Raw genomic sequence first — 15,654 nt, forward strand, 5'->3', positions numbered from 1 at the left:
AATTATTTCACTTTAGAAAAAAATACTGTTAACCTTCAAAACACTTGGCCAAACACACTATAATTCTGTAAATATTTTTTAAAACCATCAACGGATGTAAAATTTGAGAGTAAGCTTATTTCTCGCTGTCACTAACATTGAAATAGCGTAGAATCCGGCGATAATTGCATTCTAGAATCTCGATCACAATTTTGAGCGTTGGGGAGAACCATCTCCGGGGTGTAGGATTTTCTTTTCCAGTTATACACTAGCAGAAATTGGTTTCTACAGCATCCCATTATAAGTTCCTGTTTATTTCAGTTGATCATGTCTAGTTCTACATCATTACAGTTAAGCAATTGGTAAAACTTCTGTCCAATTACTTAGGTAGATAAATAGATACATACTATTCACAAGAACCATAAGACACTAACAGATTGCTCATGAAAATGTAAAATAGTATATTTGACACAATATACAACAAGATTGCAGGGAAGCTATACAATTACTCTCATCAATCACTTCCAGCACAGCATAATTCACAGCAAGCAAAGCAACCTAAGCATGCCATGGCACCCAGGAACTGTGTCATCACGATTGCACACTGATCGTTCATCTTTGAACACGTCCGAACACAGCACATGCAACAGCATATGTCACACATCTTTCCGCAGCAATTAGATGCTGCCTTCGCTAGAATCTCTGCTGTTTCAGGTTTTATCTCGGCGATTCCAGGAGGAATATTTTCAGCCGTCGCACTGTAGTCACCAAAACCAACCCCAAGATTCTGTAGCAATATCTTTTTCTGCACTTGAGGCTCTTCAATCTTCTTAGAAGCAGTGGAGACCTGCTTCATTAAACTTTGGTTAAAGAAAAAATGCAATGGGGTGCTTGATCTTTCAAATCACAGAGACTATTTTATATTCTTATGCTTGATCTTTCAAATCACAGAGACTATTTTATATTCTTATGCCTATTGTGGCAACTTCATTGCTACACGGCATATAGCACAACTCATGATTCCAGTAAAAAGACGTTTTAAACGAACCAAATAAAATTAGAAAATAGCTATTTCAACTAGTCTTTCAAGTATAATCTGCTTATAATTGACTACTCAGAACTGCCAGATCTTAGCATAAACACTAAATTGTTTTTGATCAGTAAGTCCCTACCTTCCGCTTGGAGGTTGATTCAGTGACTACTTTGCCTCTTTCGGTCTCTATCCATATCATGCGTGTATACTCAGAAATGATGGCATTTTGTATACTTGTTTGTGCTATCTGCAAGTAGGAGAAGGATGGTAAAAACTCTAAAAAAAAATGAAGTCAAGAATACACAGGCAAAGATCATCAGATCGTAAAAATCCAACTAGGCATTCCAATGTAATATAGGAGGTGGTGGCAACCTTCTTTTCAAGGTCCTTATTTTCAGTCAACCAGGCCTGAGCAGTAAGTAGTTCAACCTGATGCCTCGCCAACACCTGCACATTTAACATAGAAAGCAATTGAATCAATGTATCTTTTAAATCTAATATTCTCTCTCTTACTAATGGATAAAGTAATTCAGTAGGCAGCAGAAAAGCCAGAAAGAAAAAAATCAGCAGCCAAATTAAGGAAATATATGGTTGGACTGTTAAAAACTCCTAAAGGCCCGTTAAAAAGGCATTGATGTATATGTAACCAAAGAACTCAGCACAAGACATGGTAGTCGTTGAAGCTCTAGAAATCTCACAGCTGAATACACACACTCAGACCGTGATCACCTTCACCAAGTTCTCCACAGCCTTCGACAAACGTGCAAAGGTTCATGAATGCCCACCAGGCATATAAGGCCAGCACAGCTACTAAAGTAACACTTAGATGATTCTTTCGTTGTACTTGCTCTTCTCTTGGGAGGAAATATGCAGATTCACAAGAGGTAAAAGTTATCCTGTTTGTGATTCCCTTATTATATAAGACAGTTATGTTACCTTATCAAGAGGTATGTCCTTTGCCTGTACAGCTTTCAGATCCAGGGAGAAGTTACTCAAGTCTGCAAGGACTCCTTTAGCTTTAAGCATCTCGGGGAATACTCCTCGGTATCTGCCTGACAACACTAATGGACCTTCGGATGAAAGGTCTGGAACTGGACTGGGAAACACCTATAGCAAATTTAAGGGTAGTTTCCTTAGGAAGCATGAATTAATATAGGAGAAACAGCATGAAACTTATGTATTAATAAAACATGCAGATCATACTAAAGTTCTATCCATATTATATGTAGGTAGTTGTATCCAATTCTTCAGAAATATATTCGTAGGACCTCTATTGTAAAACAATGTAGGAATCTTGTAACTGATTAGATTTGTTATTAGTTACATGTTTGCACTATAATAATTGTGATCCATCCAAGAATTATCAATAAAAGAACAAATATCCTCCCTCACTTGCGCACCTCAAATTCTTCAAGACCATCAAGGTTCTCAAAGGCAATATTCGCAAGAATGATGGATGATGCCCTGGAGAACAGCTGCTCCATATGAACTTCAATGGAATCTGTACAAGACCACCAAACATAATGAGAAGGCAACTAAAATCAACAACTGCATACAATTAGTCACGAAAAAATGCAGAAAACATATGTAACACTATATCAAGTATAGTATTGACTATATCAGCCCCCCAAGAAAAAACAGAAACAAGTTGCTGAACCTTCTTTGAAACCTCTGTCCTGGAAACTTGCATTGTTGTCATGGTCACACAAATAGGAACTGGCACTATTATTCTCAGGACAAATCACTATTAGTGGGACTGAGATAAGGAGTGCATGTCATCCTTGTTTCGGGATAAGTTACCATATTAGCTTCATCCCAATTTCTTACCATATTATCTTCATCCCAATGTCTTAGTTCAACTAGTCAGTTGTCACAATTGTGCATACAAAATTATTTGACACTAAGTGGAGTATATAAAGAGAAGGGACCATGTCCAGATCAAAAAGTAATTTATCCTGAAGGATATCGAACTATTTTAATCCTTGAATCGAAGGATAATAATTATAGTGCTATCTTCAATCTTGTTGTAAGAGCTTATATATGGGGAAAAGATTTTTAAAAAAATGCTGCAGAATCACTAAACTTACCAACATCATAAGCAGCATTATAGTGGCCACGACTCATAATCGCAAGCATGCGGAGAAAGTAATGGTTGCAGAACAATCCTGAAATTAGTCAAGTTAGAATTTGTTATTAAAAAGCATAACTGCAAAGAACAAATGATTCAATTCAGATCCCTAGAACGGTAAAAACTAAAAGATGTAAACTCCCCAAATCTAAGACCATCATGATTTAGGTGTCCAATGGGATGCATTGCCAAAAGTTTGGTTACTTCCTCAAAACATTCACACAACCTACAAAAACAAGTTCTTACCGAGATTGGACGCATACAGAAAATGTGACGAAATGAAAACCAGTACGTAGATTAGCAAGATTTTGAGCAAAGATTAGTCAGGTTAAAATCCGAGATTCATGCATCTCCTCTACCAAAATACTTTCTTATGGGCAGGGGGTGGGTGGGGGAGCTTTGGAGGTGGCAATGCTTCTTCCGAATACATACCTATCCCAAACGTGTAAAGCCGCGGGCATATCATTTTGTTTTGCATCAGATGACTCTTCAGAACATCACAGATGTGTCTTTCGTCTTCAACAGCTCCATCAGTGACCAGGAAAATAATAGGAATGTGTTGCTTGGTATAGGAAAACATCTCCATGGCCTGAGATAAAGGTTAAAGTGTTGTCTTAGATTTGTCAGAAATATACAGGTATGATAAAGTGCTATGTATTCAGTAGAACTTCAATATCATGATCTCAACATTCTAGGAACAGTAAGCGATGAAGATGAATGTATATCTCCCTGTCAGTCCAATATGCCACAGACTCCCAGGAAATCCAGCCAACTAGCAAATAAGGTTACAATAAGTGTAAATAATGCTTCTTGTTAGAGATTGACCATATATTTTTTTCCCATTATATATTGATGAAAAAAGGATATTAGTTTCTCTTTTCCAAAATGCTCAAAGCAAATGATATTCAACTAACAACTAGGTTCTTACTGTCCTAAAAATATTCTTGGGACGAAACCAGTGTCATTAAATAGAATCTCACGCATCGAGAAGAGATGATCGATTGTGAATATCTAAAAATAGTGTCCCAATTTTTTCTAGTTTATCAGATGAGAAATACTGGCTGACACCCAAACGTTTTTGTCGATCATAGTTTGAATAGAACGTCACGTAAATTGCAGCCTAGCCTAGTGTCTAGCTAGATGCAGTCACAGATGCACATGAAGCAACTATTAGCAACCATGCAAACCAACAATTCATCCTTAAATCATTTTATAACCATAGATAAAAGTTAGGTATCTATCTATATATATATATATATATATATATATATATATATATATATATATATATATATATATATATATATATATATATATATATATATATATATATATACATATATATATATATATATATAAAACTCAATGTCCTAGTCCATGTAAAAGTTCGGAACACAATAAGCATTTCAGTTGCATTTCATTGTTTATAGCAACCGTTATTAATGCAAAAGAAGAACCCTCGGTGGTTCTGTTCGTTATAACCTTGATATTCTGCTCATATGGAAGCAGTTTATACGAATACCGAGCAGACCACTGTTACATTTTCTTTTCATTCTTCATGTTTTTCACCAAACGTAGAAGCTTGATACTATCCCAGATAGATCATCTACTCCAACTCAATAGATGAGATGATTAACAAGTTACAAAATATGGCTTGCAACTAACTAAAATAGATGAAAAAAATAATATAACGTGAAACGGTTATCTTAAAAATCGGGTATGACCTGAGTCAATGGATTCAAAATATTTGTGCCGCCACCAGCAATAAAGTTTGTGCCAATCCATTGAGTTGCGTTTTCAATAGCCTTCTTGGTTGCCAACTCGAGCGATGATGAAAAAAGGTACTTTTCGCTGTTGAAAGCTATTATACTAAACAGATCTTGAGAATCAAGCTTTGACAAGGCTGTACAAAGCGCTTGTTTGGTATCCTCAATTGGTTTTCCCTTCATGCTCCCACTTATATCAACAACAAATACCACTTCCTTTCTGAAGACCTATCAGAAATTTCAAGTCACAATGAAAAAAAAATTTCCTTAGTTAAGTACAAGAAGAGCATTGACACTTCGTATTTATAATAGTCCTTCAAAGCAATAAGAGGGACATTGAGAACAAATAATGAAAAAACAAGTCAAAATATTCTGCAAGTACAAGATTACCTACTTCCTGTTACATGTTATTGGTTGATCATACCTTCATAGATAATATAAAAATACAAATAAATATGGAAATACTAAATGGCATTGCTGTTGTATCTTATTTTACCACCTTCGAAAAGCAAATGCTAATCAAGTAATCTTCTAGGAAAATCAGGTGAGTTGGACATGAATATGCATGATCCTGTTTAAATGCTATTGGTTGATGATTTCTCTTCTACAGATAATATATAAGCTCAAATAAATATGGAAACAATAAATGTCATTGCTGTGGTATCTTATTTTTCCACCTCCAAAAAGTGAATGCTAATCAAGTAATCTTCCGGACAAAGCAGGTGAGTTGGGCATGAATATGCATGATCATATACCAATAACTGCAAATATTTTTTAGCTGAACCACACAATCAACCTATCCTTTAGCACATCAATTACGTCTTTTGACCTAGTAGAGCAACTAGCAATCTGGCATGAGGACGGAACATCATAGGACTCAGAGCCTGTTTGGATGTGCTTATGACTTTTGGCTTATTTTTGTTATTTAAGCATTAAAAAAATGCTTAAAAGCACTTTTCTATTTTACCCAAACACTAAAAAAGTGCTTAAAATCTATCTTGGCTTAAAAGCACCTAAAATAAGCCAATCCAAACAGGCTCTCAATAGATGCTAAATGTAGAAGAGCAACTAGCAATCTGGCATGAGGATGGAACATCATAGGACTCAATAGATGCTGAATGTAGAAGAATAACTAACAGATATCCATTGGTCTCCTATAAATTTGTCAAAAAAATAAACTTTTGGAGAACAAATTTTAAATGCAAAGGTTAACGTAAGAAAAAGAAAAAGAATACCAACCTTCCTACACTGCTGGTCTCCCGGAAAAAGAGTGCAACAAAACATCTCTCTCTGGTCACTGTCAAGTAGTGGAGGTGATTGCAAAAATACACTGCCATGAGTATGACTCGAGGAAACCTGAAAACAGAGTGGTGATGGATGAAAGAGTTTCTTGCAGCCCAAATTGTGAACAGATATATAGAAAATGTCAATTTAACATTGCTGGAGCTAAAAAACAGCAAGATAGTTACCCTAGTGGCTAATAGTTTGACCTTCCCTTCCAGGAAGTTAGAACTATGCTTTATATTATATGATCAACACAAATTCATGTAAGACCTACCGTGTAAGAAAAAACAAAGTTACTACTTGACCAATTTAGGACATCAGCTTCATAAAAGAAGCCCAACTTTCCGGCCTGACGTTGTCGCTCCTAACAACAAAACAAATATAACCTGATGTCACAATTGTTCATCAACCACAAAACTAAAAATCAGTGGAATATATAACAGGCCACACCTTCAAAGGGTGACTAGTGGTCTTGCACATAACTTCTGTTCCAGGACCAGAGTTAACATTAAGCTGTATCTTTTCTCTTTTAGAGATCTTCTTTCCAGCTGGAGTGACGAAGTCTGGGAAACTAAAGGGTACGTCCAACGTTAGCTGGCCATTGCAATATAATAACTTCTGAGACCATCTAATTGTGATGGAGATGTTGGTTCCACCATCCACCTAGAGGTAAGTACATCATTAGATTGAACAATAATGAAGAAGAGAGTGGGTTATATAGGACACTGTGATAAATTTACCTGTGGTATTGTAAGGGTAAATATGTGGGGCTTCAGAAAGCATCCATCTTCAATTTTGGCTACCGTTTCTGTTTCACTTACATCATCCATGGTAACTAATTTAGTGCAGTAAGATTTCCTGGGTAACTCAACATCGACACCTAGAATTGAACCCTGTTAGCCAAATAATTTATCACTTGAGAACAAACAATCAGCAATGTTTCACTTTTGTGAAACAAAAAAACATGAAGCAAGGAAGAATCTAACATAAGCAGCAAAATATATATTTTCTGATAACGAATAAGAAGCAAAACTTTTAATGAGACAACTGCTGAGATTGATGTCATGCTGACAACTTATTCAATGAGACACAGTTGATCAGATCTCTGTTATGCTGACAACTCCCATGTCATGAAAGCACCAATCAATCATCAACTACCCCTCTTTCCCAAATTAGTTGGGTTGGCTATATAAATCCTCTATGTCCATTCTGCTCTACTCATGTCCGTTTCATTCCAATACAAATAACCTGAATATTAAGGCAAATTAGAGGCTCTCTAATACTAGATACTCTGATCTCACACTTACCCCTTAAACAAATGTACAAGTTTCTACCTGACAAACACCAGGCCTAACGTAACAACAACAAACCCAGTGAAATCCCACAAAAAGGGTAGAGTGTACGCAGACCTTACCCCTACCTTGAGAGGTAGAGACTGGGCCTAATGTAAATGTTACAAAAATAGCAAAGCCTTAATTCCAATTATTTTGTGTCGCCTCTTTGGTTCACGTCATAAAAGCACCAAACGAGCTAAATTATGTTCATTTCGCAACAAAAAGACGAGAAGACAGAAAAGATCTCCTTAAACCAAAAAAAGAACACAGGAGAAGAAAGAAGAAACACCACGTTCTTTGTAACCGTTAATATAGAGAACCAGAATGGGGAAGATACCTACAACTAGACATGCTACATTGCCTTGCGAAGAAAGAATTATAGTACAAACATAACAAAATCCAAAGGTATTCCTAAAAAAAAATTTAAAAAAAAAAAAAAAGAACTGTGTTATCAGGATCATTGGCATCTTTAGAGGGTAACATTAGAAATCACATTGTGAAAAAACATTTCTAAGAGATTAAGATTGTGCGCTAACAGTTTATAATTTCCTTTTACACCATCAAGTTGAGATAATCTTAACCTACAAGTAGCTTCTCATGGCAAAGCTGATCCGATTACCGCTAGAACCGAGCAAGAAACCTCTTATTATAAATTAAAGATTAAACTACACCAATAACGTAAAAATTCTTTACATTGTTCATATATATAACCTAATGGGGGGGAGAATCTTTTACTTCTCTAAAACTAAGAGCTTTATGTGATCTCTAATTCCTTTCTTTTTCTTTTTTGATTGGTTATGAGATCTCTACTTAATTAATTTCAAAAGAGGACATTACATGCATCACAGAACTCATAAAGAGAAACTAAGTTATCCGGGATTATAGTCCTGGGATTATAATCCTTGAACTAATTTATCCTAAAATAATACTCCCATTGTCCCAATTTAAGTGTCTTACTTTCCTTATTGCTGTGTCCCAAAAAGAGTGACTTGTTCTATATTTAGTAAGTTCACAATTCAAATAATACTCCCTCCGTCCCAATTTAAGTGTCTTACTTTCCTTTTTGCTCTGTCCCAAAAAGAGTGTCTCTTTCTATACTTAGTAAGTTCACAATTCAAATAACATTCTCTCCATCCCAATTCAAGTGTCTTACTTCCCCTTTTTGGTATGTACCAAAAGAGTACCTCTTTCTATATTTAGTAAGTTAACAATTCAAACATCCTACCTGACAAGTTCAAAACCACAAGACTCAAAAGGATGTTTTAGAGCATTAAACACATCTTTAATTTAGGATCACAAGCTTCAAATGTCTCTTTTTATTCCTTCAACTCTGTATCAAGACAAACAAATGAAACGGAGGGAGTACCAAATTTGATGGGATAAGGTGGGATATCCAGGACTAAGTTTGGTAGTATTAAATTTATAGTACTTTGTTTGGTTGAAGGTACAAAATTTATGCCTTCACCCAAATTAAATTAAATCCCAAACGTAATCCGAGAATATCCAACCTTATCCAGCGTACCAAAACAACCCTTATGAGTAACTCAGACCAACAAGTACTGAAAACTAAAAGAAAAAGAACAAACTTTTCACAAAAGGAAAAAATTATTGAATTATACCTGTTGACATGAGAAAAATCGCAACTTATATTATTTTTTCGTATAGTTTTTTTTTTTTTTAATATGTAAATATTAGTTTTAAAATATTCAGTTAACCTACTCTAATCCGATTCAGCTTCAAAAATTAGTCAAATTGACTCTTGATATGCATCACAGAACTCATAAACAGAAACTTTATGGACAACTCAGACAAAAAAAATAAAAAATACTTCAAATTAAAACAAACAACACATTAAATTAGAAAAAAAAAAAAAACATAATTGAATTAAATTACCTGTTCACCCATAGGAACAGCAATACGACAATCACAACTGCGACTACCCATAACACAATGTACACGCCACTCTCCTTTAACAGTAACAAACGCCGTTTGATCCAAATAACAATCAGCTTCAACTGAAATCCCGTTCATTTGTAACGGAATCAAAGCAGGTGGATCACACCTGCCATGCACGTGAGGTTGATAACTTGGTATATCTGGGTTATCAACAATACCTGGATCGTTTATTACAGCGTAACACATAACGGATTCCGGTAAGTATGATGACGACGCCGTTTTATACATTGATGTTATTGGTTTTGGTGGTGCTACTGCTCTGTCTTTACCGAAATAAATACGTTTTGATAGATGTACACCGTTTTCAACTGATTTTGAGAATTCTTCAGCCATTTTAATTAATTAAATGTATGATTTGAGTAGGGGTAAACTTGATCGGAAGAAGGGTTTTTTTGCGACGGTGACTGGCCGTTGATTGAGGATAGGGATGATGTCTATTTTTGGTAAATGAACTGTATTGGAGAAAGCTAAGCGCGTTAACTAACGTATTCTTTGAAGTTTTTTGTACTTAACTTTACTTTGCCCAGCTTTATACGCACGACGATGATAAAAAGTGGGGCCGTTTTCGTTGTCTAACTACACCTTTTATTTGATCCCTAATGTTTGAGAATAAATTTAAAATAGTCTCTTGAGTATGTATTGAACAGTTTTAATCCTAGTTTGTCAAAAGTTAACAACCTAGGTTTCTATTAAAATATTTACGTAATTGTCTGTTAGATTTAATGGAAACACGTATTATGCTGTATAATTTTTTGTAATTTTTGCTATTTTTAATTTATTCTTAGAGTTTGATGGAGCTTTCATAGGTGTACTTTCTCTTTATTTTTTTATATATTTAGTGTCTAGTGTAGTTTTTAATGTTGCATATTTTAGGATCAGACAGAACTATGAGGGTGTTTGGATTGACTTATTTTAAGTATTTTTTGGCTTAACTCTTTTTCCATTTTTTGTAGTGTTTGCGAAAGATAAAAAGTTCTTTTAAACACTTACTTTTAAACACCCTCTATAATTAAATCTTTTTTTCACTATTCTTGTATATTGTTAAATATTTGACGGAGACTAAGGACCCGTTTGGCCATGAGAATTTTTCACTTTTTTCCGAAAAATTATTTCACTTTATTTGAAGATCAGTGTTTGGCCATGAAAATTTCAAATACAACTTGAAGGTGTATTTGGAATTTGAAAAACAACTAAAACCTTATTTTCACTTTTTTCACTTTCAACACATTCAAACAACCAAATATTCTTTGCAAAAACTATAACAAAATACAATTCCATCTTTAACTCCAACTTAAAATTCCAAAGAAAGTGAAAAATATTTGGTTTTCATGGCCAAACGCCTACTAAAAGTGTAACTTTGGCAAAATTAAAGGATCAAAACTGTTTCAATGCAACTTAAAAATAATTTTGAACCTACCTTTAAACATGAGGGACCATATTGACTATTTCTTCGAAATAAATGATCAAAATAATAAACAAATGCCGGCCCGTTAAAAGGCTCCAAGGTCCAGGCTGGAGTTCCGTTGTAGCGAATTAAAGATGTCTTTGGCCTACATGTGAGACCGTGTTTCTTTTCCCAAGTACCCTACAGGTTACCGTTGGGCGTCGGCTTATTCTTCTTTACATATTTTTCCCATACTTAATAGGGAATTCATTTAACCAAATGATGTACTCTATAATGTATTAAAGTAATATGCTTGTAATATGATTTAGATTATATGTGTATTTTTGTTTTGGTAAGAAAACATTTAAAATTCTTTATACTATGTATAACATAAATATTACCTTGAATTGATTTTTGTTTTACTAAGAAGTTGCATGCTTAATTTTTAAAGAGTACTAGATACATTAATTAGTAACAAAATATTATTTACCAAAAGTATGAATTTAATTTCATTAAATTTAAGAATAACATGATTTTTTTTTTTGTGAGAAAATTTCAATAATGTACGATCCAGCCTTAAATCCTATTTTAAATGAGGTATTCCCATATTTTGTCCTTTTAGGTTCAATAATATACAATCTTTATTCACAAATTTGATTAAAAAGGTGAAAAATATTTTGTAGAGCACTCAGTTTTGAGGCAAAGATAAATATCACTTGACTAAAAAGGACAAAATATGGAAGCACTCAGTTTCCTGTGATTTGTTGTTTTGTGGAGCATTTGATGAAAAAGTTTTTTGCCTTTTTCCTTAGTCATAGTCTCATAGAAGTTTTCAATTTTTTGTGCTTATTCAAGAGAAATATTCGTGTGTAATTGACTACAATATTGGCTCAGAACGCCTAGGATTAGTGACACTTTGTGCTGCATGAGATGTAAAACTCAGTACCCCTATTATAAACTTTATAAAGTTCCGTACGTATTGGGATGATGTTCATTTACAAACCAAAAGTTGTTAAAGTACCGTTGATAATTTTATAGTACTAATATGTGTAAATGTCAAAGTCTTCAAGCTTATGTTAATTAGCGAGACGGAAATAGGTCGGAAGCGCATTATATCTTAACTGGGAAAGTATAATGATGTTACGGGGTCCAAATACGAAAGCATGCATATTACCAGGTCGAGGTAAAGCAATGATTATGAATATGTCAATAATGTTCAACAACTTCCAACCTCTCAACTTGTAAAAGTTATGCTTCCTTCAATCTCTACCACTCCTATTTTCTAAGTCAAAAAAAATCATACTCATGTCTTGATTATGTAGATGAACTAGTTGAGGCTCAGGTCACCAATCACCATTAACTGAGAATTAATGTAGGAAAGTGACATCTTGAATGCAGTGGGATATTCTTTTAAGCAGTATCATTTTAGAATGAAACAAATAAATAAAATAATATAACGATATTTTTAAAAAAGAACACAATATAAATAAAACATGACTTATGTATATTATTATAACTCTTCTTGATGAATATTTATTTTTGAAATATATTCAAAATAACTTCATTTAAATACCACTAGATACTTCTTTTTCTATATACAACACAACTATCACTAAAACTCATCATTTATTCAATTTCAAAAATCATTCTTAATCAATTTCATTAGCGAGAAAGAAAAAAAAACAGCACAATGCTACTTAGGGAAGCGCACTTCTTTATATTTATTGTCGTAGAAGTTAACAAGCTTACTTTGGCTGATTGGTGTTTTGTCAACTTCTAATAGGCCAAAGGTTCGAATCTAGACCATGCAAAGTAACTTTTTTTGTATATGAAATCTAAGGTGCCTGAGCGAATGAACTTCGCAATTCTTCGTGTCAAGTAATGTCATTTTATTTCATTTATTATCGGTTCTTTGTACCACAAGTCATTCTTAATCAATTTCGACTTGAAAAGAAATGGGTCGGGTCAGGGTTTGAATTTAAAAGTAGGTGAATTTATTTTTAAATTACATAATATATGTGGTCAATCATAATAAGTAATGTGGCTTTTTAATTTTGAAAAAACCAACAGGCTTAAGGTGTTAATTTGAAGGGTGTTCTTGAACCAAAAAAATAGGTTGAGGTTAATTTTAGACAAATAGATGGATGAAAGATATTTGTGAGTCATTTTTCATACATTAGGAATATTTTTGACACTTTTCCGTAATAATTACAGACATATTAAAATTTATAACTTTATGACCACTAAATTTCCCATAAGCTTTCGATGTGTGAATTATTCTTAACAATATAAAACACTCAAGAAACTTATGATAATTAAGGTATAAGCTGAGTGATCTTTGGTTTAATAACTTTCAACTTTTACAAATGTCCTTATCTACAGAAGCTCAGCGTTGGTTTTTCCAATGCCTTTTCTCTCAAGCTTCTTTGTGTGGTCCGTTCTAGTGTGTAGGAGCCGTTGTTTTTGCTTTGTTTGTTGGGGATTCGATGTTAATTTCCGATTTAAATGTCAGCTCCAAGTTTGGGGCGGCTCATATGATTAGTTCAACTATGAGATTTGGGGAGAGTGGATAGGAAAGGGTGGTGGGCCTAGCGGAAACCTCCGCTTTTCGGCCGTAATCCCGTGCTTTACCAACGCATTCAATGGATTCCACCATGAACCGAGAGCGGGCGAAGACATGCAGCTTCTATTTTCAGGGTACACAGTCACGTGCTGAGCAAATATGTATATATTACTACCACGCACCGGAGACCTTCGGTCATGAGACTTTAGGCGCAAGGACGCAACTATTATATGACCACTTATGCATTGATATGTGAATACGATGGGATAGGATTGTATATTAACTCAGTCTCCGACGAATATGGTTCAGGCATGCTTCGACTTAGCCCTATGATCCGCTAATTCATCTCTTTTTTTGGTATTTCGCAAAGGAGGTGGATAGGGTCAGCGAAAGGAGTGGCGAGGGCAGAAGAAAGGGTTTTCAATTCAGTCCGCTCTCGGCCATTCCACACGCTGCCTAGCATGGACGTGGTTATCTGAAGTGGCTTTTGATGAACAGTCACTCACTTTTGACAGTTATACGATTCCAGAAGATGATTTGAAATTGGGTCAATCACGTTTATTAGAAGTCGACAATAGAGTGGTTCTACCAGCAAAAAGTTATATACGTTTTATTGTAAATGCCTTTTGCACACTAATTTAGTGCGCAATACCTGTTTACTAAAACTGCCAGCCATTTATTCAAAAAAAATAGTTTTGAAATTCACTTTTTTCTGTACTTTGACCAAAGATTAGTCATGTTTAAAAACGCTGGAGTATCAATATTACATATAGAACCTAATATCTTTTTTCTGGGAACAATAATGTAGGCTCAACGCATCAAGTATACCTATACGTTTGGATCGTCATTTTAGGGGTTGTAAAATGCCCCGAAGTAAGTTTTGTTTGTTTGGAAACTTGTTATCTTTAGGTTTAAGTGTTTTATTTTGTAGGGCTTTGATTAATTTAGGACATCACACGAGTTACTATTAAACGACAATAAAAACTAACATAACTAATTATCATTAAGATAATAATACCAAAAAAAAAATATAGTATTAACATAAAATGTACTCCCTCTGTTTCAATTTGTGTGAACCTATTTCCTTTTTAGTCCGTGCCAAAATGAATGACCTCTTTCCTAATTTGGAAACAAATTCACTTTATGAAATGATTTACAGCCACACAAATATTCAAGACTTATTTTTAACCACAAGTTTCAAAAGTCTTCACTCTTTCTTAAATATCGTGCTCAGTCAAATGGGTTCATATAAATTGAAACGGAGGGAGTACATTTTATTTACAAATACACAATCTCCATCCCCCTAGGTCCCATATGTGGGAGCCTTTAGAATAACCTTAGGCCTAAGGCGAACCCCACCACCCTCACCATCATCTCCATCCCCCCTCTTCCTCTTAATCTGTATACGCTGTATGGCGTGATCATCCTGCGTTCCCTTCCTAGGGGCTTGTTCAAAACATGCTTCCTATGGGAGACGACGGTGGCCAAAATGTGAGTTTCAAGAGATGACTCAATCTCAACAGGAGACAAGTCCACGGACGCAGAAGAATGAACCTGAAATAACAAATAAACAATTTAGTTTAGATTTATAAATCTAAACTAAACATGGTATTACATATAAATAATTAATAAATACATTATTTTATTGTAAAAAATCATACCTGTGTGTCGATGGGCTCCTAAGATGGCTGGCTAGAGGGCTTATGAGCTAGCTCCTCAGCGGCCTCCTGAGTGGGCCCCGGAGCCGGAGATGTAGATGATGCCGGAGCAGGAGACGAGTCCACAGGCGCAGAAGAATGAACCTGAAATAACATATAAACAATTTAGTTTAGTTTTATGCTAAACTAAACATAAAATAACATATAAATAATTAATTTAACACATTATTTTATTGTAAAAAATAAAACTTGTGTGTCGACGGGCTCCTGAGATGGCTCCCCAGCGGTCGTCTGAGCAGGCCCCGGAGCTGGAGACATGTCGAACTCCTCGAATAAGTAATCGAATTCCAGCTCCGTGCCACCCTCTAGATCACGAGCTGGCCGCTCACCTTGTGGATGATGAACTGACAGCTGTGCAGGCGATGGCCAGAACATGTGATCTGAAAATAAATTCGGCGTATATACAGGTGTCGACGGATGCTCTGAAGTCGATGGCCGGTAAGAAATCGACGGCCGGTAAGAAGTCGATGAGATCTCTGAAGTCGACGGCTGGTAAGAAGTTGACGGGA

At 35.0% G+C, this 15,654-nt stretch overlaps 1 protein-coding gene across 1 annotated transcript; it reads right to left on the reverse strand.

Annotated features, from left to right (window-relative positions):
* Positions 1-275: 275 nt before the first annotated feature.
* LOC132037317 (uncharacterized) lies at positions 276-9,984 on the reverse strand. Its single transcript, XM_059427812.1, has 13 exons — positions 9,418-9,984; positions 6,931-7,083; positions 6,641-6,853; positions 6,465-6,554; positions 6,146-6,262; positions 4,865-5,134; positions 3,573-3,729; positions 3,100-3,177; positions 2,413-2,513; positions 1,949-2,119; positions 1,385-1,459; positions 1,152-1,259; positions 276-826 (listed from the first exon to the last, which is right to left on the reverse strand). Exons 1-13 carry the CDS (start codon positions 9,811-9,813, stop codon positions 494-496), a joined length of 2,262 nt encoding a protein of 753 aa, XP_059283795.1. The 5' UTR covers positions 9,814-9,984; the 3' UTR covers positions 276-493.
* Positions 9,985-15,654: the final 5,670 nt, after the last annotated feature.

The sequence above is a fragment of the Lycium ferocissimum genome, chromosome 11 (genome assembly GCF_029784015.1).
Source record: "Lycium ferocissimum isolate CSIRO_LF1 chromosome 11, AGI_CSIRO_Lferr_CH_V1, whole genome shotgun sequence".
In the NCBI taxonomy this organism is placed as follows: domain Eukaryota; kingdom Viridiplantae; phylum Streptophyta; class Magnoliopsida; order Solanales; family Solanaceae; genus Lycium; species Lycium ferocissimum.